Consider the following 21,215-nt stretch of genomic DNA (forward strand, 5'->3'; position numbering starts at 1 on the left):
CCGCCCCCACACCAGGCCAGGGTTGCCGGTCCGCGCTGGATGAACTAGGTCTTTCTCAGGCCGGTTGATACTGAAGGGATGTTTAAGGGGCCCCGCCGGCTCCTACAAACTCTGCTGTCTGAGCCGCTCACGCCGCGGCCCCTTGGCCCGGCCGGCTGGCCTCGAGCCCCCGCCCAGCGCCGCCCCGCCCCGGGCCGCCCCGCCCCCAGCCCCCGAGCCCCCGCCCGCGCCGCCCCGCGCCGCGCCGCTGCCGCCCCCCCGTGGCCGCCGCGAGCCGCCCTCCCGCCCCCCGCTGCCGCCCCCCCGTGGCCGCCCCGCGCTCCCTCGCCCGCTGACGTCACCGCATTCCCGTCCCGGCTCCTCCCGCCTGCAGCTGCAGTGACGGGCGAGCCGGGCCCGGTGGCGGAGAGGACGTGCGGGCCGCCGCGCCGAGCCCGTCCCAGCCGAGGCCGGCTCCCCGGGCGGCTCGGGTGACAGCGTCGCGGCCGCCGGGCGCAGCGCGGGACACGCGCCGGGCACAGCCGAGCGCCGGGCGGACGCTTCGGCCCAGACGCGGCGAAGATGGCTGATGACTTCGGCTTCTTCTCGTCGTCGGAGAGCGGGGCCCCCGAGGCGGCCGAGGAGGACCCGGCGGCCGCCTTCCTGGCCCAGCAGGAGAGCGAGATCGCGGGCATAGAGAACGACGAGGGCTTCGGGGCACCCGCCGGCAGCCATGCGGCCCTCGCGCAGCCGGGACCCGCGGGCGGGGGTGAGTCGGTGCCGGGGCCCGAGATCCGGGGGCCTGGGGCTCGCGCCCTCGTGCCGCGCTGCGCAGACCGGGCCCGGGGCCCTGCGGGGGCGTGAACGGGGCCTGCGGGGCGGTCGGGAGCAGGCCCCGGGCTGTGTGCGTTTGAGAGGGACCTGGTGGAAATGGGGAGGAATCTTTGTGGAGAGCTTCGTCCGAGGCCCTGCCTGCCTGGGACCGGGGACCCCGTGGCTCCGCGGACAGGAATTTGGCATGACATTCCGTCCCAGGGCCAGCTCCACCACTGCCGGCTCTGCAGTCCAGCACAGCCCAGCCCTCGGAGTCCCCGCCTGAGCCTCCCCTTTGCCTGGTTGTCCCAGGCTCCCAGCTCGGCCCTGCGGGGATGGGCAGAACCACAGACCTCCGAGCCCCTCGGTCTGAGCTCTTTTCTACAGCCGGCCAAACAGGGGAATGCTGGGTGCTTCAAGAACACGCAAACCCCCCTGCATCCTGCAGGCACTGGGCTAGGCACCTCACATGCATTATTGAACCTATTTCAGAGATGGCAAAACTGAGGCTCCAAAGGTACACTTCTGAAACAACTAGTAACTGGCGGTGAAGATTTAAACCTGTTTCTGTCAGACTTGAAAGGGTCTCCTCCTGACCACACTGCCTTCCATACACCTGGCTCTGAGTTAGATACCAAGGTGGGGGCAAGAGCACAAAGGGCTGCAGTCAGATGTGGTCCTGCCCTCCTGAGGTTTCTATTAACCATCTTCTAAAGGGAGTCCAGGGCTACTGAGTTTAGTTTTAGATCTGGGTTCAGGACCTATCACAGGGGTGATAGCATTTTCATCAGTGATATTCCTGTCCCGGTTCTGGCCGGGAAGAACAGTTTCTTAAAATATGTAATTAAAAAGTAGATAGCTTCATGGGTGCATCTAAAACAGCCAGTGCTTCTCATTAACATTGTCATTTTGGTGGGGGTTTATGGGCCTGTTGGAATAAGCACTAGCTTACTTTTTTTTTTTTTTTTTAAAGCATTTACAAGTTAGGTTCCCTGTAGTCATATTTGTTTTTTTTGTCATATTTGTATTTATCCAACCTTTACTGAGTGTCTACTGTGTGCCAGGACCACTGGAGATACAGAAATGAATAAGATAAAGTTTCGGTGGCTTGAGGAGCTTGAAACATCTCCAAATCTCTTGATATAATAAATGTAACAAGCCCTTTGTAACATCTAAGAAACTGGAGGCCCAGGGAGCCTGAGTGTCTTGCTCCAAGTCATACAGCCATGAGTGACAGATCTGGGACTTGATCCGAGCCCTCTCAACTCTGGGCCTCACACTCTTTCAAATGCTGTAGCAGTCACCCTAGGAGGTGATGGGTTGGAGGGGTAGCTTTTGCCAACCCAGCTGATAGTGGAGGGCTTCTGAAGCAGCAGCTCCTGGCACCTTGGCATGGATCCTCACATCCCAGGGAGTTCCTAGGAAATGCCTGTGTGTTTCATTATTCTTTAGTCCACACTGCCTCTGTGAAACCACCAGCTTTCTCAGTCTGGTGTGCCCTGGAGGAGGTCCTGCTGAGAGGAGCTGATACCAGAACCCCTTGAGAGAGAAAGGCAGGTAGAACTTAGCCTGAGGGCAGTCAGAGGCACCTGGGAGTTGAGCAGGTTGTGGTGTCTTCCAGGACAGTGGGGCTCTAGGGGCTCACAGCCTGGATAGGAGGTTCTCTCTGTGGCAGGGGTAGGGCACAGATTGACCCCAGACCCAAGAGGACAGGGAGAGAAGCAGAGACATGGCCCTCTGAAGGTCTTCCAGACTCCTACCTCTGAAGCTGCAAAAGTTCGGCTGCCCTCCTAAGTGGGGCCTGAGGATCAGGGAGGTATTATGGGATGGTGGCTCAGTAAGTGGCCAGACAGGATGGAATTGATCTGACCTTTCTAGGCCTAGATGGTGCTGAGCAAGTAATCTTCCCCGGCCGGTAATGAGTGCCAGAAGCTTGGATGGGGAGGAGGAAAACTGCCTTGGCCTGCTGGGAGCTGGGAGAAGCTGGCTTCTGGAGCTGCCACCAATCAACACCTCTGAGTCTGTTCTCCTACGTGATGCCCCTGTGCTGAGTGCCCGGCTGTTGGGTTCCCTGCTATCCCTGGGGAAAAAGGTGTCTGATATAAGCCTGAGCCTGAGCCATGTTGAGTCTCTCCTCTGGGGCTGGATCTGGGGCCAGCCTGAGCAACGGACACTTTGTTTCCATTCGTCAGCCTTGGGTAGGGCCCAGCAGGTTTACATTTTTACACCCAGATTTCTGAGCCGGTCCTGGCTCTGCCCCTGACTTGCCTAGTCAGTTCCTGGCAAGCCAGTTTCCCCTGCTGGGCCTCAGTAAGCTCCCAGGAATGTTCTGAACCCTCTCTGTCTTTATTCCAAAAGGGGTCAGGAATCTGAGAGAAGCAATGCCCATGGGGTTTGTCCGTGGGACTCATATCTGCTGGGCTTCTGTTCTGGAGACCTCTGAATGCAAACATATGATTGTAAATGTGCAATAACCAGAAAGCACTGTGGGAACAGATACTCAGTTCTGTGTGTGGGTGTGTGGATTCTCAAAGAGGCTGAAATTTCATCTCCAGAAGAATGTTCACAGGACTGAGAAACTGAGGCAGAGAGACTTTCTGAAGGCCAGGGTGGGCACCAGGACTGTGGACCAGCGGCCCAAGACTGGTCTGGTCTGAGTGGTGTGGAGCGGGGCTGCTTCTACTCCAGAAAGGTCAAGCATACAGCCTGGCATCATTGTGAATGAACACTGATAATGTTGGGTCCTGGTAGAGGAGCCCCTTTGCAGAAGATGCTGCCACTAAAACCCCATCAGCCCCAGCCCAACTTAGAGACCAAGCCACCTATGCAGGAGTAACCCTAAATTGAAAGAGCAGGGATGACAGATGACATAGTTGGTCAGAATCAATCCCTGTTTGAAAATTTATATGAATCAGGGATTATTTCCATGAAATTAAGTATCCCTCCTTTCCATTCCCAGGCTGAAATAACAGTGGCTCCTGCTTAAAGCCATATCTGGCTAGTAAAGGTATAGTTGTCCATCTATGGGAAGCTCATGTGGTTTCCTGTGGCTCTTTGCTGGGAGGCATCAACAGTTTCTGAGAGGCCTTAGGCAGGCCTTGCAGGTAACAGTGGACTCCAAAGAACAGTTCGTTTTTCATTTAGCTAACACTGACGGCTCACCTATTCTGTGCAGGAACCCTTAGGAACTGAATAGGATACAGAGCCTGGCTTGACAGGGAATGCATGACCCTTGGGAGGTCACAAATAATTGCATAAGAGGGTGGGAAATGCTGTACAATCTTGTGGGATATCCCAGAGGTGAGACCTTTCTTCAGTGCCTAGAGAAGTAGGGGAAGTAATGGAGGGCTTCCTAGAGGATGTGACCTGTGAACTGGGTCTTGGAGAATGACTGACTCCCAAAGAGCATTCTTTAGAGAGAGGAGGAGGAAGAAAGGCATGGCATGCAGCCCAGTGTGTTTAGGGAAGGAGGAAACCAGAATAGGGTTGTTTGTTTGTTTGTTTGTTTATTTTTAAAGAGTTTTTTATTAGAGCACATGTGCAAAGTAGGAAGTGGCAGAGGGAGAGGGAGAAAGAGTTTCAAGCAGACTCCTCACTAAGCACAGAGCCCGACACTGGGCTTGACACCCTTGATCTCATGACCCTGAGATCATGACCCCAGCCAAAACCAAGAGTCAGATGCCCAACCAACTGTACCAACCAGGTGTCCCCAGAAAAGAGTTTGTGAGTGGGACTGGTGGGAAGTGAGGCAGGAAAGTAGGCAGGGCCCAAGCGTAGAGGTTCTCACGTGCTATGGTCTGAGGTTTGATGTCCTATTCAACAAATATTTATTGAGTCCTATTATGTGTCAGGCACTGTTTTAGATGCTGGGCATCGGACAAAACAAAGTCCCTGCCCTCACAAGGGGCCATTCAAGTGGGGAAGATAGATGATAAGCACAAATACAAATAAGCGTACCAGACTGTTGCAGGGGCAAGAGGGGTAAATGTCCCAGCTGGTCGGGGAAGGCCCCTACTAAGACAACGTTTGAACAGAGGCCGAAGGGAGTGAGGGAACAGTGGATATGGGTAGGAAGGCCTTCCAGGCAGAGGGAAAGTACCTGCTGAGTTCCCAGGGCAGAAGCAGACTCCGTAGTCCACTGTGGTCCCTGGTAGGTGGGTTTCTTTTTTGGTTTATTATATTTTTAAGCCAAGAAGTGATGTAGGTAAGTGTACGCTTTACAAAATGTCAGCCCTGGTGGTTGGTTTGAAAGAGGGTTGGGAGAGGGTAAAGCTGGAGTCAGGGAGGCCTATGAGTAGACGAAAGCCATGTGCTCTTTTTTCTGATGCATTCATTCATGTTTATTTTAAACATAAGCTTCTGAGCCGTTGCTAAGTCTTGTGTACCATGCACACCTCTGGGGAAGACAGTGGCGAGGAGGAAGGACCCAGGTATGGCCCTCTAGGTGTTTGCCACTAGCAGAGCAGACAGACTGAATGGGGGACAGAGAGCAGAGGGCAACATTGAGAGTCAGTGTTGCAGCAAAAGCCACAGGAATCTGTGACTAATCAGTTGTCAGGGAAAGGGACCGGGAGGAGTCACTGTTGAAGGCAAAAGAAAATCCTTCTGGGAGGAACAAAGGGAGGAAACATAGGGGCTGCAGTTCCTGCTCTCCAGGTGGAGCAGTTGCTCAAGGCACCGCGGGGACAGGCAGTGACGCGCTAAGCCCCTCTTCTTAGCTCCAGCAGACACCGCCCTGAGCCCTGAGCCCTGAGCCCGCAGCGCCTCTGCCTGCCCACCAAGCACAGGCCCCACAATCAGCCCAGTCCTAGCCATGGCCAAGCATAAATTACTTTCAGGTAGGTGAGGGCTGTTGCTGGCTGGGCAGCTGTTGCCAATCACAAAGCCTCTCCGAGCCTCAGTTCGAGCTGTAAAATGGGATGATAACTTCATCACAAGGTTGGTGAGAATCAAGTGTGACAATGGCCATGAGAAGGCATTGTGAACAGTTACAGATTGAGCCCAACTTATTTATGTATCCAGAATGCCTGCACGGGGAGGGGGTGCGAATACAGGCATGGACATAGAGGTCACTTGGGATGCTCATGTGGGACCATGCATTCTGTGCTTGCTTTAAGCTGAGTAATGGATACTGCCATGTCTTTGTTCTCTCTCTAGCTGGTTCTGAGGATATGGGGACCACGATCAATGGAGATGTGTTTCAGGTAAGCAAGATTCTATCATAGCAGTGGTAGAGACTGACAGCCTGGGTCTCAGTAACTTATGGCCCCATCATCAGTAGGATTAGGGCTCCAAGTTATTCTATTCACTATGACTGATGCACTGGGGTGGGAACATAAAGGGTTTTGACCTCTTTTCTTTCTTTCTTTTTCTTCTGTCATGTTGGGGAAGGGCACAAAGAATAAGCACCACAATAGCCAGGGATTGATGGTGTATGGCCTCAGGTAGCCCATGGTGATGTCCAGCAGGAAGAGATAAAGTGGCCCACAGTGGCATGGTGCCCACTGGCCCCTGCACGCATGTGTGCCACTGGTGGGAAGCTGAACTGAGTGGCCATCTCTAATGTGTCTGAGCATTTTAAGTGGACAGGTCTTTGATCCAGAGATTCCACTTCTTAGAATATTCCCTAAGGGAGGAATTGGACAAGGACTCCCAGATCTTTGCAGGATTATTATTATTTATTTGAGAGAGAGGGAGAGAGTACAGGGAGAGGAGCAGAGGGAGAAGGACAAGCAGACTACCCCTTGAGCAGGGAGCCTAACGTGGGGCTTGATCCCAGGACCCTGAGATCATGAACTGAGCCAAAGGCAGATGCTCAACACACTGAGCCATCCAGGCGCCCCTGCAGGATTATAGCAGACTATGTTCAGAGCATAGTATAACATACACAGAAGTTGAATCACTATGTCCTACACCTGCAATTAATGTAACATTGTATGTTAACTCTATTCAAATAAAAAGTAAAAAAAGAAAAAAAAAAAAAAAGAACAAACTAGAAAGAATTTAAGTGTCCAGGTCAAGGGCCTGGGTGGGTAGGTAAATTGGAAAACCACGCTCTTCAAAAGAGCAATCAGAGCTTTCTGTATTGACATGAAACGATGCCCATAATATATCAAGTGGAAAAGCCCCTTTACAGTATTATATGCACAGTGTAGTCCAGTTTTTTATTTTAGAAATACATTTGCACAAAATATCTGAAAGGATGTGCAATGGCTGTTAACATTGTTAACAGTGCTAACTGGCTGCTGACTGGCTGCTAACTGGCTGTTAGCAGTGGTTAGCCCTGAGCTAGAGGGTGAGATAAGAAAAAGAAAAGGCTTTTACTTTCACTGGACTGTTTTATTTTATTTATTTATTTTTTAAATTTTTATTTATTTATGATAGTCACACAGAGAGAGAGAGAGAGAGAGGCAGAGACACAGGCAGAGGGAGAAGCAGGCTCCATGCACCGGGAGCCCGACGTGGGATTCGATCCCGGGTCTCCAGGATCGCGCCCTGGGCCAAAGGCAGGCGCCAAACCGCTGCGCCACCCAGGGATCCCCACTGGACTGTTTTAAAATTCCTCATAATGACCTTGTATACCCCTCCACCCACCCCCCACAACACCTAGTAAGGATATTTCTAGTTAGACTACTTCTTTCTGTACCCACCTACCCCATTCCCCTCCTTTATACACAAATCAGTTTAAGAGTCCTTACACTGGGAGAAGTTGGACCTCAGATGGCATTCCCGGGACCCCACAGATGCAACATTTCCCCTGACCCATGCTTGGGTAGGGTGAAGTCTTCACCAGATGAGGCTTCATTCCCACTGAACTAGTCAAAGAGCTTGACCCCTGGGGCTGCAGCTACAGGATCTCCTGAGCTCTACCCTACTGAGGAGCTGGCCTCCCAAATCCTCAGTGGGGAATAAACAATACTTTCTTATGTAAGAGGGATGGGCTGGTACCTTACACAGGGAACCTAGCCAAGTCTCATTTCTGGAAAATTACTCAACTATCAGCAAGCTAGAAAAGTCGGTCTCTAGGACTTTAGGAGCTTTGTGTCCTCTTGGGCCTGAGAGAACCCCCTAAGCAGCATTTAATTCTGTACAGTCTGGTAAATCATTGAGACCCAGGCTGCCCCTATCCTGGGCACACTCAAAAGGACTTCGCCTGACCCAAAAGGTCTGTGTCCTGAAGTGGACCTGGAGCTGGAGGTACACTTAACACTGCAGAAATATCTCGAACACTACGAGCAAGATAATTTCCCCTTTCTATAAGTTAGGGTTTTTGAGGCTTCTCCATCCCTGACTGCCCAGCCTTACTCTCTCTTTGGTGGATACAGGAGACCCCAGGCCTCCTTCCCATCTCAGTGGGAACTTTTATTCTCACTGCTACTAATAGCCTATGCACATTTATTTGTAAATCATTTCACTCCATGTCCTCCTTGAATCCTGACAGGCAGGAGAGGGGTCAGGAAGTAGGTAAGTCACTCAGGAAGTTAGAGGCAAAGCTCAGGTTCTCCTAGACCTCCTGCCCCTGATCTGTTGGTGGAACTGGCTGGCCACAATGGCTGGATCTTAGATAGAGAGACCTGCTGACTTTTGTAGAATTGACCATCGACCAGGGTCTGGTTTGTGTTGCAGGAGGAAGGTGGGGGGAAGCCTTGCTTGTACATACCCAGTGGTTTCAAGGATCCTAGGCAGAGCTTTCTTGCTATGTTTCTTATTCTTTCCTGGCAACCTCTGGCCCACCAGGGGTCTGGCTATAAACCTGGTCCTCAAGGTGTAAGAATAAGTCTGCCCGCACCTAGTCCAGTTCCATCTGGCACTGCCAGGGACAGGGATAGAAGGCCCCTGCAGGACTCCCTCCTCCTGCACAAACTCTCTCTCCTCCCACGCACTGCCATCATCCCCCTCTGAGCTACTTAGTGGAATCAGCAGCTCAGCTTAGCTTAGCTTTAGCTGGACAATCCCAAAGACAGATATACCTCATTCTCCTGGCTGTCTCTGGAGTCACAGCACATCCTTCGCCAGCCTGACCCCTGGAGGTTCTCACAGTCATGTCCAGCAGAGGGTCCCTCAGGAGAGGGGTGCCAGGGAACTGGACCAACAGAAGCCCGGCTCTGACTGTAGCCTTTTGGTCCTGGTCCTTTCTGGCCCCTTCCCTGTTGAGGTGGGGTGGGGGGCTCAGAGCATTCTTTCAGCCCCTGGGGAGCCTGCCTGGCCAGCTGGCCTGTGACCTGATTTCCTCTATGGGATACTAAGTGATTAAAGAGGAGCTATGCTATGTCCCCCCAACCTCACTGCTCACTGGCAGGGTCAGGGGCAGGAAAATTCGTCCAGAGTGGCCAGAGAAGAGGAGCCAGCAAAGTGCTTCTCGGGACTCAGCATGCTGTCAACACTGCTCTGCTCTTCCAGGGCGGGGAAGACCGCTGCACAGGGTCTGCCAGGCCCAAAGGTGAACCACATAGCTCTGCTGGCCCTCACAGGTGCACATCCTCTGCAGGTTACAGGAGGCCCACAGCAGATATCCCATGCGGGCCCCACTTCACAGTCTGAGTGGGATGTCACCATTCCAATTTAATAGGTGATGAGACACAAGGAGCCCAGGGAAAGGACTTCTCAGAGGTCACACGTCCAGTGAGTGGCAAGAGGGGACTTAAAGCCCAGTCCCTCTGGTGCTGTGTGCCAGGCTGTCCCTGCACCCTCCACGTTGCTTGCAGGCAGCCACTTGTCCCTCTACTTAGTCAACTCATATGCTGTTAGACCACTTATCGTGCTCCGGGCAGTGGATGCAGCAGCAAATATACCAGCTGTTGTCCTCAAAGAGCTTGCTTCTGATAGAGGACAGAGACCTGGAAAGAAGTAATGGTGGTGCGGGAAGGTAAGGGCTCAGGTACAGAGGTAGTATCAAGAACTAGGAGTCCAAGTTCTTAATGTGTCAGGCATCATCCAAGAGCTCTACATGTATTAATTAGTTCATTTCATCCTCCCAACAACCCTATGACGCAGGTTCTGTCATTGTCCCCATTTTACAGATCAAGAGGAGGATGCACAGGGAGGTTTAATAGCTCACTCTCATTACATAGCTGGGAAGAGCTGGGACTTGAACCTGGTTCTGGCTCCAGGTGCTGCACTCAGAGCGCAACAGGGAAGGGATGCTCGAAGTGGGCATGTACATGGTCTTGGCTGATAAAGAAGCATGTGCAAAGGTACAGAGGGTAAGGCAGTCTCTGTGGGCCTTGCCTGGAGCCTGGGGCCTGCCACAGACGATGGTGTGCTGAGGGAGCCCAGAGAGGCCAAAGCTACAGGGATGGTGTGATGGGAGGGGAGTGCCCCCACCCCCACCCTGGAGCAGCTCCCAGCTAGAGCCTGTTAGTGGGTGGTGCTGCTGGTATACAAGTGGAGGAGGCAAGTCTAGCTTAGCCAAGCTTCACACCCTGAGCCTCAGGCATAGCTACCTCTGAGCACAATGTGCTTGGAATAACACTGAGCTGTACACCTGGATATGTGGTGCCCGTGGATTTGCAGTGCGGCTGCTCTAGGGGCCTTGAGAAGCACCCACGGGGGTTTAAGTGGCCCTCAAGGCTGCTCCCGCACCCAGGCTGGGGTGCTGTGGTGGGCTGTGGCAGTAGAGTTTGGATGGGATCAGAAGGCCTGGGCTTCGTTGCTGGCTATCCCCAACCCAAGAGCTTGGACTACTCTCTTGGCTGCTCTGAGCTGATTTCTCACTTGTCAAAAGGGGATTCGAGGCCCTGCCCTGCTATCCCCGCAGGGCTGTTGGGAAAAGTGCTCTGCAGCCCAAGGAAGCTTCTTCTAAGTTCCTGGTCATGCTGAGGAGTGAGCTGAGGGGTGGTAGTGTGTGGGTGCAAGAGAGAGATGGGGGATGGGGCAGGGGGCACCTAGAGGAGTAGGCACCGGCTCTAATCTTGGGGAAGTAGACTCACGGGGAAGACAGAGTGCTTCACAAACCACGTGATGCACAAGTGACTTAGGTCCCTGCTGCGTGGCTGGTAGGTTCACACCCAGGAATTCAGTTGGAATCTCGGCTCTGCCAGTTCCCGGCTGGGTGACCTTGGGACTCTGGAGCTAGAGTTTCTCTACCTGTAAAACACAGATGATGAAATCCATCGTGTAGGGTTGTAAAGATCAAAGAGAACTATTTAATTGTGATTTCTCTCCAAGCTTTAAAGCCCTATAACCTGGTAATCTTAGTTTAGGGTAGGCCTTATGGAGGTGGTGGGCCTGAAGGACAGCAGTGTGACAAAACTCCTGCCCAAGAGACCCTTCTCCAGCCCACATCCCGCCACCCCTTCTCCCATGCCTGGAAACATTACTTGTACTCAAGAGTTTCCCAAAGGCACTGGCCCTACAGGGATCTTACACTGTCAGTTCTGGTCTAAAATGGCCTTTCCCTGTCTCTTCCCATCCTCCTCTGCCCCAGACTGGAATGACCGTGTCCTCCCTTGTCCCTGCTCTTTACCTGGCCTGTGTTAGAGCGTGTACGTCACGGTCCTCGTTTGTGAGGGACTACCCCTGCCAAACTCCCAAGGGACAGGTTGTCTTGTTCATCACTGTTCCCAAGCCTGAGCATATGCTGCTTCATTCAATAAATGTTCTAGAGATCATCCTACAGCCAGGACTTCCCTGTTCTAGATACTACACAGAGACAGGCAGTCTCAGTCCTTATGGGGCTCACTTTCTTGGGGCTGGGGCACAGGGGTGGAGACAGTAAACATGTAAACAAGTCATTTCAGGTAGCCAGCAGTGCCATGAAGAAAATGAAACAACACCTCAATAAACACATATACAGAAGTAACTGCAGTTATTTACACATGGGACTTGCTCTAGGATCGGGTAGGTAGGGGCGCCTGGTGGCTTGGCCTCAGAACAGGGTTGTTCCTGGAAGGGGACAGGGTGGGGCACACTCAACATTAGCCATTGGCTTGTGTTCTCCAGATTAGAGCCCTGGAAGGGCCCCTTGGGTGTGGTGAGAGACTCTCTAAATTGAAGTGTAATGCTGTGCCAGAAACTGGAATAAGGCAGTGCTCCACTGGTCCCACCCAAGGGTGGGCCTCACTCCAGGGAGGTGCCGGGCTACACACCCTGCCCTGGGTCTGCCCTTCCCTCTCCCCGCAGACAGCTGGAGACGGCAGCCCTTGTGTTCCCACTGTGTGCCCCTTCACCCTGGCTGCCCACACACCTTTGAGCAAATGTTTACCTAGAACCTCCTCCGACCTGGGTGCATCTGGCTCCTGGGATGTTTATCCACGCAGTCACTGCTTATTGAGCACTGATGGTGCCAATGGCAGTGAGGAGCACCCCTGACACAGGGCAACACCAGACACTGTCTTGTGGGGAGAGGACTTTAAGCACCAATGTTCTTGATTTTTTTTAAAAAAGATTTTATTTATTTATTTGAGAAAGAGCACAAGTGGCGGGGAGGGGACAGAGGGAGAAGGAGAAGCAAGCTCCCCACTCAGTGAGGAGTCCAGTGTGGGGCTCCATCCCAGGACCCCGGGATCGTGACCGGAGATGAAGGCAGACATCCAACAGACTGAGCCACCCAGGTGCCCCTGTTCCTGACAGTTTTGATGAGTGCTTGAAGGAGGAGCACAGGGAAAGACGAAAGGATGGAGCAGGGGTTGAGAGGCTATAAACAAGGTCCTGCTCTGCCCACTGGGAGCTCCTAGTCCAGCAGGGAGACACTCATGCAGAAGGTGAAGGCGGTGACAGAGCAGAGAGATGAAGGGGTGTGAAATCTGCCGAGGGGGGTGGATATCCTAGAGCTGGCAACTTTAGAGGGTGGAAGAAGATTTCATCAGCTGGAGAAGGGAGGAGAGGGAAACAATTCCAGCTAAAGCAGGAGGAGCCAGAGGCTGGCAGCAGGAGTGTGTGGGGGTGTGCGCAGACTGGAATGTGTGGGGCTGAGTGGCAGGAGATGGGGCTGGGCTGGAAAGGGTCTCTGGCTTTGCGAGACCAGAGGGGAGTCACATCCTTGCCGGCTGTATTCTCAGCCCCCAGCACTTGGAGTCCCTAGCTATGGCAGGCAGTGCAGGGAAGTGGGCAGGGCCCTGGCCAGGGAGTCTGAGGCTTGGACACCTGGCACCACATCATGCCATCTCTCCTGGCCTCAATTTCTTCCCCTAGAAGATGAGAATGAATAATAATAATTCTAGCTACCACTCACTGAGCCATCACTCCACACGGGGCCCTCTTCTAGATGTCTTACAAAAACTGTCACGTCAAATCTTCACAAGGCAGAGGTAGTTTTATCATTATTCTCATTTTTGGATGAGAAATCTGAGGCCTAGCAAGGTTGAGCAACTTGTCCCTGCTACACATATATCTAGTAAGCCATGGAGATGGGATCTGAACCCAGACAGTCTGGCTGCAGAGTCCAGATTCACCACTGTGTGATCTTAGTCGTGGCCGTCCTGCCTGTCTCGGGGCTGCCTGTTCACTCAGCAGATGTTTACAGAGTATCTTCTGTGTGCCAGGCACTGTGCTGGGCAAAGGGGACGCAGTGATGAGCAGGCTGGACAAGGACCCTGCTGTCACAAAGGTGACATTCTGATGGAGAAGGCAGACAGTGGACAAGCAAACATATCATAAAGTGAGGTAATTTCCAACTGTGGAAGTGCTAGCAGTGAATAAGCCTACAAGAGAGACTTTAATAACAGTAACACAGGGACTCAACTGTGTGCCAAGAAGTATTTAAGATTCTTTACATTTTTAAGTTCATTTCATTTCATCCTTCTATCAGTGTTGAGTGGATATTATTATTATTTTAAGATTTAATTAATTTTGGGCAGCCTGGGTGGCTCAGTGGTTTAGCGCCGCCTTCAGGCCACAGTGTGATCCTGGAGACTCGGGATCGAGTCCCGCGTCGGGCTCCCTGCATGGAGCTTGCTTCTCCCTCTTCCTGTGTCTCTGCCTCTCTCTCTCTCTGTGTGTCTCTCATGAATAAATAAATAAAATGTTTTAAAAATATATTTAATTAATTAGTTTACTTGAGAAAGAGAGACAGCATAAGTAGGTAGAAGGGGCAGAGAGAGAAGGAGAGAATCTCAAGCAGACTTTATGCAGAGTGTGAAGCCTGATGCGGGGCTTAATCCCAGGACCCTGGGATCACAACCTGAGCTGAAACCAAGAGACAGATGCTTAACTGACTGCACCACCCAGGGGCCTCAAGGAGTGGATACTCTTACTGAGCCTGCTTCCTAATGAGGGAGGTGAGGCACACAGAGGCCATGTCACTCACCCAGGATCCCCCACTGGGGAGAGCCGCTGGCAAAAGGCACAACGACAATAAAGGCAGAGTATAGTCACAGGAGGCAGCAGGTGGGAGGTTGCTGGAGACCCCTGAGGCAGCCACATGTGGGGGGTGTCCAGGTACTCAGTAAGCAGAGGCAACAGGGCAGGTGTGCAGGATGTTCACACCGGTGTGTGTTTGTGCCCTAGGAGGCTAACGGTCCAGCGGATGGCTATGCAGCCATTGCCCAGGCTGACAGACTGACTCAGGAACCTGAGAGCATCCGCAAGTGGAGAGAGGAGCAGAGGAAACGGCTGCAGGAGCTGGGTAAGTACAGGGCTGAGGCTGGGAGCAGCTCCCAGCTGCGTTGGCATTTTGGGACACGTGGGGGTGGGGAAGCCTTAGGGTACAGGACCCCCCCACCCCTGTACTGCCTTAATGGGGTATTGGGTGAGGATGGGCCCTGAGGTTGCCTGCTGGGGGCTGATGGGAGGAGTAGCTGGGACAGCTGTGCCCTCACATTCCCACTGGAAAGCTGCCACTTACTCTGCTGTGGGGGTCACAGATGCTGCCTCCAAGGTGACAGAACAGGAGTGGCGTGAAAAAGCCAAGAAGGACCTGGAGGAGTGGAACCAGCGTCAGAGTGAACAAGTTGAGAAGAACAAGATCAATAACCGGTGAGAGGAGCTATGGGGACAGGAGAGGAGTGTGGGGACATGAGGGGAGCTATAGGGACATGAGGGGGCTGTGGGGACATGAGAGGAGGTACAGGGACATGAGGGGGCTATGGGGATATGAGGGGACTTGAGGACAAGAAGCCAGCCATGTGGACAGTGAGAGAAGTTATGAGATGACCGTCTTGAGGCTAGATGATTTGGTGGCAAGAACATAAAGGAGAAAAAAAAAAAAAAAGAACATAAAGGAGAAGCTGAAGCCCTTGGGACTGCTTCCTCAGTTGCTGTGGAGTTCGAGCCCTTCAGAGGTGGTTCACTGTTGAGCTGTCATATCACCATGACAGGGAAGCAAGTTCTGCAGTCAGCAGAAGAGGTCTCAGGACCATGGCACGGGAGCCAGACTGCCCAGGGCCCAGCAGTTAGTGTCACAGAAAGCACAGGGAGTGCTGGTGGGGAGTGAAGAACCAACCTGGGTACAGGATTGTACTGCTTGTAGAAATGACAATGCTTCACCCCAGAGAGGCTAAAGAGTAAAAGGAAATTAGTGGCCTGTAAAACAGAAAAGGCCAGGGGTGGGACTGCAGTACTAGGCTCAGGGGCTCAGACAAAGTCACCTGGCACTCACTTTTACTGTCTCTCCATGCCACTTTTCTCTCTTGCCCTGGAATGGGGCAGGGTGGGGGGAGAGATGGCCACCATCAGCTCCAGCCTTCTGCTGTACTCTTTTGGCAACCTCTATGAACATAACATCTTGCTCCCACAGCTCTAGCTGAAATCCTTGACCTGACCCTTATTGGTTTGGTGTGGGTCCTGTGCCCATCCCGGGTCCAGAGATTGTACCAGGGGAGGGACTCTGTGATGGACCCAGCCTTGGCCATAGTCCCATTCCTTAGGTTGTGCACGGAGTCATTCTCACCCAAACCACAGGGACTAAAGTGGAGCCAGCCTGATCCTGCCAAAGACGATCAGGGTGCTCTTCCTGGGAAGAAGGGGGATGGATGCTGGCAGGCAAAGATAGCGATGCCCACCAAAGGGCACTTCCATAGAAATGGTCTCAGACCACTTCTGAGAGTCTGGCCACCATCTCTGCCCTTGAGGCTGTGTCCTTCAGGGTACCTGGCTTGCACGGAAGGGCATGCCAGGCTCTGGGTTGGGCACTGCGGAGACAGAGCAGAGAGGGACGCACTCTGTATCCTTGAAGAGCTTGGAAAAGAGAAGCACACATGTGCTGGTGAACTCACACTAGGCCTCTCTACAGGAAGGCTGTGGAAGCAAGGGTTGTGGTAGGAGAAGGACCTCCGTGTCTAGGACCTGGGCTTTGAAAGGTGACTGGAAATTCATTAGGGCAGGGTTGGGGAGACCAGGGAACAGCATAATATAAAAGGCTGTTGTGTTTTGGGCCCCAGGAAGTCAGGGAGTGGCAGGAGAGAAGGCAAGAATGAGGGGTCATGTGTGGAGGACCTCTAGTAACCGGGTTGGACAGACAGGGGTGGTGAGGAGCCACAGGTTTGTGAACAGAAGTAGTATGGTCAGGGCAGTTTTAGAAAAGGCACACAAGCCGTGGAGGATCCCTGCTCTCCTCTCTGGGTTGTGGTTAGTTGCTGAGACTTACAGGACTGTGCTTCCTAATGCTCTCCAACTAGAGGTACTAATGCTGTCTCCCTTTCTCTTTAACCCTCCGCCTGTCTGTCTTGCCATCTGTCTTCCCCCACCTAACCCTTTCCTCTCAAGGATCGCTGACAAAGCATTCTACCAGCAGCCAGATGCTGATATCATCGGCTATGTGTACGTGTCTCCTTTGCTCCTGTCAGGGGGAGTGGGAGAGGACAAGGGCCCATGTGTATGGCTTGAGTGTCCTGCTTGTCGGGTATAAATGAGTATGGCCAGGCAGGGGCCCAGGGGGTGGCAGAGCAATGACCAGAGCAGGAGGTGGTGCAGGCACCCACTTTCACTTCTATCCCTGCAGCAAATGTTCATTGAGCATCTATTCTGCCTGAAGACAGCTTTGCTAAATCAGAGCAAAGAAAAAGAATGCACTGGCCATCCCAGGTGGGAGGGGCAAATGGCAAATAGCCTGACTCTGTCCTTTCGAGATGCCTCTTAGGGCTGGGAGGTGGGGTGAAGGAGTCTTCTGTTGAACAAAACTTTGAGTGCCAGAGCCATAAAAAAGATGCTCCCACGAATACCCCAGCCTCTCTCCTGCACTGCTCCTCCTCAAAGCTTCGGCCAGAGTTTGGCAACCAGACCCTGCCTAGACCACCGTGGGCCCCTCTCATGTGTTCCTGTTTGGGGGCTCGTCAGGACTGTGACTAATCTAGACCTGAGATGGCAGATGGTGCCCCAGTTGGTTAGTAGTTGACAGGGTTGGGAGGGTGAAGAGGAAGGAAAAGCAGTGACAAAAGTGTGATGTCTGACACGTGCGTGTGTGCCAAGTATTTGCTGTTCCTCCCTCTGAATTCACCCTCAGCGGGCCTCTGGTGCTGTCTGGGCTAACATTTCTCTCACAGAGCACTGGACCCACCAGAGAAACAGCCTTGTGGTCCTTCCTTCTGTCCACTCTCCCATCTGTTCAGTACTTACTGGCACTTGCCCAATGCCAGTCTGTTGGAACAGGAATAAGACAAGGCCTATCTCTACAAGTTGTTCATGGTCAGGAGAGTGTTGTCCTAAAGGCTGTGTGGAAGGACACACTGAGCCCTGGGAGCCACCATCTGCTGAGAGAGCTGGGGCAGGCTTCAGAGGCAGGACCTTCAGTTGGACTCTACAGTGTAAGAAGGGACGAGCTTGGTGCTGAGGGTGAGAAGAAAGCAAGGGCAGCTTCCATGAGTGGGCCATGGGGCCGTGGGGATGGCTGAACACCGAGGACAGGAGGTCGGCTCAGGGCTAGTTGCCAAATGCCTGTTGGGCCTGGTCTTAAAGCTGGGACTTGATTCTGAAAGCAGTGAACATCCATAGGAGGTTTCAAACAGAAGAGTGGGGATGACAGGGGCATAAATGCTGGGCAATATTACCATAGGGGGTTCAGTGCTTGTCACCCTTGAGGAAATAGCACACAGGGCGGTTCTGAAGAGGAGAAGAGTCTAGACCAGTGCTTCTCAGACTTTTCTGTGCCTACGAATCACTGTTCAAAGGGACCTTGTTCAAAGGAGATTCTGATTTAGTAGGAGAGAACTTAGGTGAGACCATGATTCTGCATTTCCGGTGGGCTCTGTGGTAATATGATGCCAATGCTGCTGGATCACACACCACATACTGAACAGCAAGATTAGAGGACAGTCCCTTGTTGACCTACAGGGGACAGCTCTTAAGACAACACTCCCTCAGCGCCACTGGTCTTCCAGTGCCACAGAGCACTTTACTTTTTCCCAAGCCTGAACACATTTGCCACTTTGTTAGATTCTCAGGTCAGTAAGACAGATCAGCAAGGTGGAGGCTCTGATCCTCACTTTATAGGTTAGGAAATGAGTACACAAGAGGGGAAGGAAGATCACTAGGGAGGGGCCAGGTCACCTGATCCAGGGCAGCTCATCCTTCGCACAGCCTGTGGGGATCACTTGGAGAGCTCCCTCTCTGGCCTGTGACAGAACTGATCCTGCATGAGATACAGAAAGGGCCACAAGGAGAGAAGGGCTTTCCAGGGACCCTTGCTGGCCAAATAGGACATAGACCCAGCCCTCTCCACTGAAGATCTTTTATTATCTTTTTCTTGATGAGTCCCACATTGGCATTTGTCCACTACACTGTATTTACTGTACATTGTTTCTCCATTGTTCCTTAACCGGTGGCTTCTAGAACTGCCCACCAGAACTTCTGAACTGATGAAGAAACCTACCAATTTTCAGCCTAACTTGATTTCATCCAAAAGCAAAGACTCCCATGGAATATTCCCCAGGCCGTGGCTCCATGGAGTAAAGTCATTCTGGGTGAAAAAGAGCTCTATAGTCAAATATACTTGGAATGTAGTAGATTCTATCTGCATCTGATAATCCACCTTGGAGGTTCGGGATGCACATTAATTAGCACATTTACAGACTGAAAGTCTTGCTTTGAAGAATCTCTTTAACTGGGTTTTCTTTCTTTTCTTTTCTTTTCTTTTCTTTTCTTTTCTTTTCTTTTCTTTTCTTTTCTTTTCTTTTCTTTTCTTCCTTCCTTCCTTCCTTTCTTTCTTTCTTTCTTTCTTTCTTTCTTTCTTTCTTTCTTTCTTTCTTTCTTTTCTTTCTTTCTTAGATTTTCTTTATTTATTCATGAGAGAGACACAGAGAGGCACAGACACAGGCAGAGGGAGAATCAGGCTCCACACAGGTAGCCCGATGTGGGACTCAGTCCTGGGTCTCCAGGATCACACCCTGGGCGGAAGGCAGGCGCCAAACCGCTGAGCCACCTGGGCTGCCCTTAACTGAGTTTTCTTTTCTTTTTTTTTTTTTTTTTTAATTTTTTAAATTTATTTATTTATGATAGTCACAGAGAGAGAGAGAGAGAGAGAGGCAGAGACATAGGCAGAGGGAGAAGCAGGCTCCATGCACCGGGAGCCCGACGTGGGACTCGATCCCGGGTCTCCAGGATCGCGCCCTGGGCCAAAGGCAGGCGCTAAACCGCTGCGCCACCCAGGGATCCCGAGTTTTCTATGTATATTTGACTACAGCTCTTTTCTGGAGAACACTTATAGGGTCCACAGAACACTGAGGCAATGCTGAATCAGGCACTCTAGTTAGTAAGGTGGTTGGTCAATGTACTGCCTCCGCTAAGTTTTTGGGAATGTTTAAAATAGCTGAGGTACTGCATTAGTTCCTCCAAGAGTCTTTAGGTGTTGGGATTCCCAGTTTGGGAACTCTTGCTGGAGAGGTAATAAATAGAATGCTAGGCTGGGAAAGGGGTGGGGGAGGAAGAGGCTACTTTAGTTAGGGTGGCAAGGGAAGACCTTTCTGAGGAGGTGAGGCCTGCACTCAGACCTGAATGAAAAGTGACAAGCCATGAGCTGGTCTAGGGGAAAGTATTCAAGAAGAGGTGAAAGCAAGTGCAGAGGCCCTGAGGCAGGACCAAAGTAGGCTTCCTCTGATGGCTAGGCTGTTTTTGGGGCCTAGAACTCTGGATAGACCCCCCCCCCCCAGAGTGGGCCAGGCAAAGCAGCCTTCCTCAATGGGAGCAGAGCATCACTGATTCAGGGAAAAGGCAGACAGCAATGAAACCGCTTTCCTGTCTCTACCTGCAGGGCATCTGAGGAGGCTTTCGTGAAGGAATCCAAGGAGGAGACCCCCGGCACAGAGTGGGAGAAAGTGGCTCAGCTGTGTGACTTCAACCCCAAGAGCAGCAAGCAGTGCAAAGACGTGTCCCGCCTGCGCTCGGTGCTCATGTCCCTGAAGCAGACGCCACTGTCCCGCTAGGTGCCTGTCACAAGCATGGCCACAAAGCATGGGCTGGGCCTGAGCACAGGAGGAGCAGCTGCTTTGGCCAGGGGGGGCGTTGGTGGCTACAGCACCTCCAGCAGCTGCTACACGCAGCCTACTCTGTTCCTCCCCATCTTCTGGGGCTGGGAAGGGGAACCCTCCCCCTCTCACCTCATTCCCTCCTAGCCCTGTGGCCCAGCCCCTGACACCTCCTCTCAGTCCACAAAATTGTGACTGTCCCTCCTGACGTATTTTTTTTTTCTTGGCTTAAAGGGTGTGTTGTTAACTCTTTTTACACTTATTTATTATCATTCTCATTTCTCTGGAAGCCATAACTGGTGTCAGGGCTCAGTTTGTGCTTAGAATTTTCCCAGCTTCATGGCCTTGAGAGAAGGTGAGGCTATCCCCCTAGAAACCTTCCCAGCTGGAAGTGGATGTCTCAAACCTGTGTATGTCTGCTGCCTCCCTCTCCAGGAGGAAAGACAGCCTCTACTGGAATGCTTTTACAACCTTGCTCCTTTCTGATCCTTGAATAAGCCTGTGAGATAGGGATTCTGTTGTTGTCATCTTACAGCCATGGACACCAAGACTCCTGGAGAGCAGGAAGCTTTAAGTGGGAGGGAAGAGGCCAGACCGGAGGTTCCTGGTGGTAGCTCCCTCTGAGCCCAGGTCAGAGGCTGCTGAAGGTAGCTGCTGCTAGACTCCTTCCTTGGCTTTGGCTGATACCCTCTGGATATGGAAGACTCACTGCTCTCCGTCCTACAGCTGTGCCCCTCTGTGGAGCGGGAACAAATTACCAGTAACCACACCTTTCTCCTCCTCAGTAGAAGCTGCAAACAGGCTATGTTTAAGCCACTGTGACCTACACAATGTTTAAAAAGATTTGAGTAATTGCCAACTGTTTTTATTTTCCTAGAGCTGTCATAACAGAGTACCACTGTGTCTGGCTTAGAACAGAAATTTATTGTCTCACCATTCTGGGGTTCCAAATTCTGAAATCAAGGTGTCAATAGGACCACATTCCATCTGGAGGCACAAGGAAAGGATCTGTTGTGCAGGTTTCTCTCCCAGCTTCTGGCTGCCCTGGGCATTCTGACTTGAAGGTGCATCACTACAATCCTGAGTTCA

The 21,215-nt window shown here is 52.2% G+C and overlaps 1 protein-coding gene and 1 long non-coding RNA gene across 3 annotated transcripts; one reads left to right on the forward strand and one right to left on the reverse strand.

Moving 5' to 3' along the window:
* Nucleotides 1-395: 395 nt before the first annotated feature.
* Nucleotides 396-20,373, forward strand: CLTB (clathrin light chain B). 2 transcript variants are annotated; one of them, XM_077895471.1, is made up of 6 exons: nt 396-748; nt 5,950-5,996; nt 14,239-14,356; nt 14,595-14,706; nt 16,435-16,488; nt 19,913-20,373. In XM_077895471.1, exons 1-6 carry the CDS (start codon nt 562-564, stop codon nt 20,082-20,084), a joined length of 690 nt encoding a protein of 229 aa, XP_077751597.1. In that variant the 5' UTR covers nt 396-561; the 3' UTR covers nt 20,085-20,373. The 2 variants fall into 2 exon arrangements, with proteins under 2 accessions (XP_077751597.1, XP_077751598.1); XM_077895472.1 differs by lacking the exon at nt 16,435-16,488 and having other exon boundaries at nt 401-748.
* Nucleotides 9,821-18,805, reverse strand: LOC144312577 (uncharacterized). Its single transcript, XR_013378080.1, has 2 exons — nt 14,576-18,805; nt 9,821-10,878 (listed from the first exon to the last, which is right to left on the reverse strand). It is a non-coding gene; the product is annotated as an uncharacterized LOC144312577 (long non-coding RNA).
* Nucleotides 20,374-21,215: the final 842 nt, after the last annotated feature.

Source organism: Canis aureus, chromosome 4, assembly GCF_053574225.1.
Source record: "Canis aureus isolate CA01 chromosome 4, VMU_Caureus_v.1.0, whole genome shotgun sequence".
Lineage (NCBI taxonomy): Eukaryota > Metazoa > Chordata > Mammalia > Carnivora > Canidae > Canis > Canis aureus.